This window comes from Agrilus planipennis, unplaced genomic scaffold (assembly GCF_000699045.2).
Source record: "Agrilus planipennis isolate EAB-ADULT unplaced genomic scaffold, Apla_2.0 scaffold870, whole genome shotgun sequence".
Classification (NCBI taxonomy): domain Eukaryota; kingdom Metazoa; phylum Arthropoda; class Insecta; order Coleoptera; family Buprestidae; genus Agrilus; species Agrilus planipennis.
Genome location: NW_020439520.1, coordinates 8,786 through 10,939, shown reverse-complemented (window position 1 = coordinate 10,939; position 2,154 = coordinate 8,786). Strand labels below are relative to the sequence as shown.

The window sequence follows — 2,154 nt, the reverse complement described above, 5'->3', positions numbered from 1 at the left end:
TATTTAGGAGTAGATTTTTATAGATTTTCTTTATCGTGGACAAGAATCTTCCCAAGTGGATTTCCAGACGATATTAATTACGAAGGCATCAATCACTACAACAAGATCCTAAATTTACTTGTAGCTAATAATATTACGGCTATGGTTACTCTGTTTCATTGGGATCTTCCACAAGGCCTTATGGCGGTAGGAGGAATGCTCAATCCTAGGTTTGTCACCTTCTATACTGAATACGCAAGAACGGCTTTTGAACATTTTGGCGATCGAGTTCAATATTGGTTAACTTTTAATGAACCTTTTCAAACTTGTGTGTTTGCGTATGGAGGTTTAATGTTGGCTCCTGCACTAGGAATCTCAGGGATTGCGGACTATCTCTGTGGACATAATCTACTGAAAGCTCATGCAGCGGTTTATCATTTATACAATACGACATACAGACCAAAATTTAAAGGTTTGTCAAATAATTAAATGCACGTCAAAAGAAGACTGCACCAATTTATTTCATTTGGTTTCTGTAATTTAGGTAAAATTGGTATCTCAATAAGTGCTGACTGGTTTGAACCAAATACTACGGATGATGAGGTAGCTGCAGAAAGAATACGGCAATTTTGGGTAATGAACAAACATTAACCAACATAACATAAGACAAACATAATACGAAGTATGTAGAAGTGTTTAAACAATGCTATATTTTCAGTATGGTATGTACATTCAACCAGTTTTTTCATCTAAAGGGGATTATCCTGATGTTGTAAAAGAATATATTGCTTATCATAGTTCTTTAGAAGGTTATAAACAATCGAGGCTTCCACAGTTTACTCCGGATGAAATAAACTACATAAAAGGAACTTATGATTTTATGGGTTTAAATCACTATAGTACGTATATGGCTAGCGAAGCTCCAAACATTAGTCTGAAAACATCTTACTACAATGATTATCAGGTCAGCCTATCGTCTGCTAGCGGTTCGATAGCGAATGATTCCAACGGTTTACTTGAGGTTAGATATCATACACAATACTTGCATAGCATTAACATTTCTTTTACTGTCCATTTCTTTCCCTTAGTTTGGATATGACTAAGCAAAATATCTAGGCACTTAAGATGTGTAAACGAATTTTTTGCGATAACCGCTTCAATTATTTACAATCGTTTGTCATTTCTTTTGGCACCGTGAAATTTTTCATTTGCTGAAATAGAGGTATCAAAAAATAAGAATGAATTACACTATATTCTGGCCCAGGCCGAATACATGTATCTACATGTGATTGTTGTGTTTTTTTGTATTATTCGATCCATTTTTCATCTTTCAGCATTATATCCCAAGTAGTTGTATATTCTTAAAGAAGGCCCCTGCAATGCGCATTGAAAAGGCAAAAATCCTTGTACCTATTTCGTTTTGATGATAAAGGGGATTATTTGTAGCTAATTCAAAAATAGTAAAAAACCGTTAAACCAACTTTTTCGGTACTTTAAATATCAAAATATCTTCTTCTATTTTGTCTAGAAAAATAGTTATTCCCAACAGAAATTAAACGTTTTTTGTGGTGGTTTAGCATCCGCTGTTATAAAGTTGTTTTTATTTCATTTTTGATCAAATACTATAGTTATGAAAAAATGAAAATGTAAAAATAATTGATAACAGAAAGTTCCAAAAAATCTTTTAAAACAAATTTTTTTTCCGAATGGGATGTACAATAAATTTCAGAAATGTGAACATGTGAATGTGAATAATTTAAAATGATGAAAAAAAATGTGAAAATAAAACCATTTACTGCTTTAGATTGTACCGTGGGGTTTTAGAAAATTGTTGGTATGGTTGAAAGATACGTATGATGATCCTGACATCTTTGTGACAGAAAGTGGGATAAATGATTTGGATGACGTGATTGACGACAAAAGGAGAATTTCATATTATGGCGTAAGTATTTTATCCTCACCACAGGCATCAAAAAGGTTGAAATAATTATAGATACCAGATTCATGGCATACCTACTCACTGTAAACTAATTTTATAGCAATATCTTGAAGCTCTCTTGGAAGCTATTTATATTGATAATGTCACTGTTTTTGCCTACACGACCTGGAGTTTAATGGATAATTATGAATGGAATTTAGGATATACGTAAGGAATATAAACAATAATTCAGTAAA

The 2,154-nt window shown here is 32.6% G+C and overlaps 1 protein-coding gene across 1 annotated transcript; it reads left to right on the top strand.

Moving 5' to 3' along the window:
- Positions 1-6: 6 nt before the first annotated feature.
- Positions 7-2,129, top strand: LOC108733459 (myrosinase 1-like). The gene is made up of 5 exons (XM_025979323.1): positions 7-451; positions 524-612; positions 698-1,000; positions 1,784-1,921; positions 2,019-2,129. The coding sequence occupies exons 1-5, from the start codon at positions 142-144 to the stop codon at positions 2,127-2,129; spliced, it is 951 nt and encodes a 316-aa protein (XP_025835108.1). The 5' UTR covers positions 7-141.
- Positions 2,130-2,154: the final 25 nt, after the last annotated feature.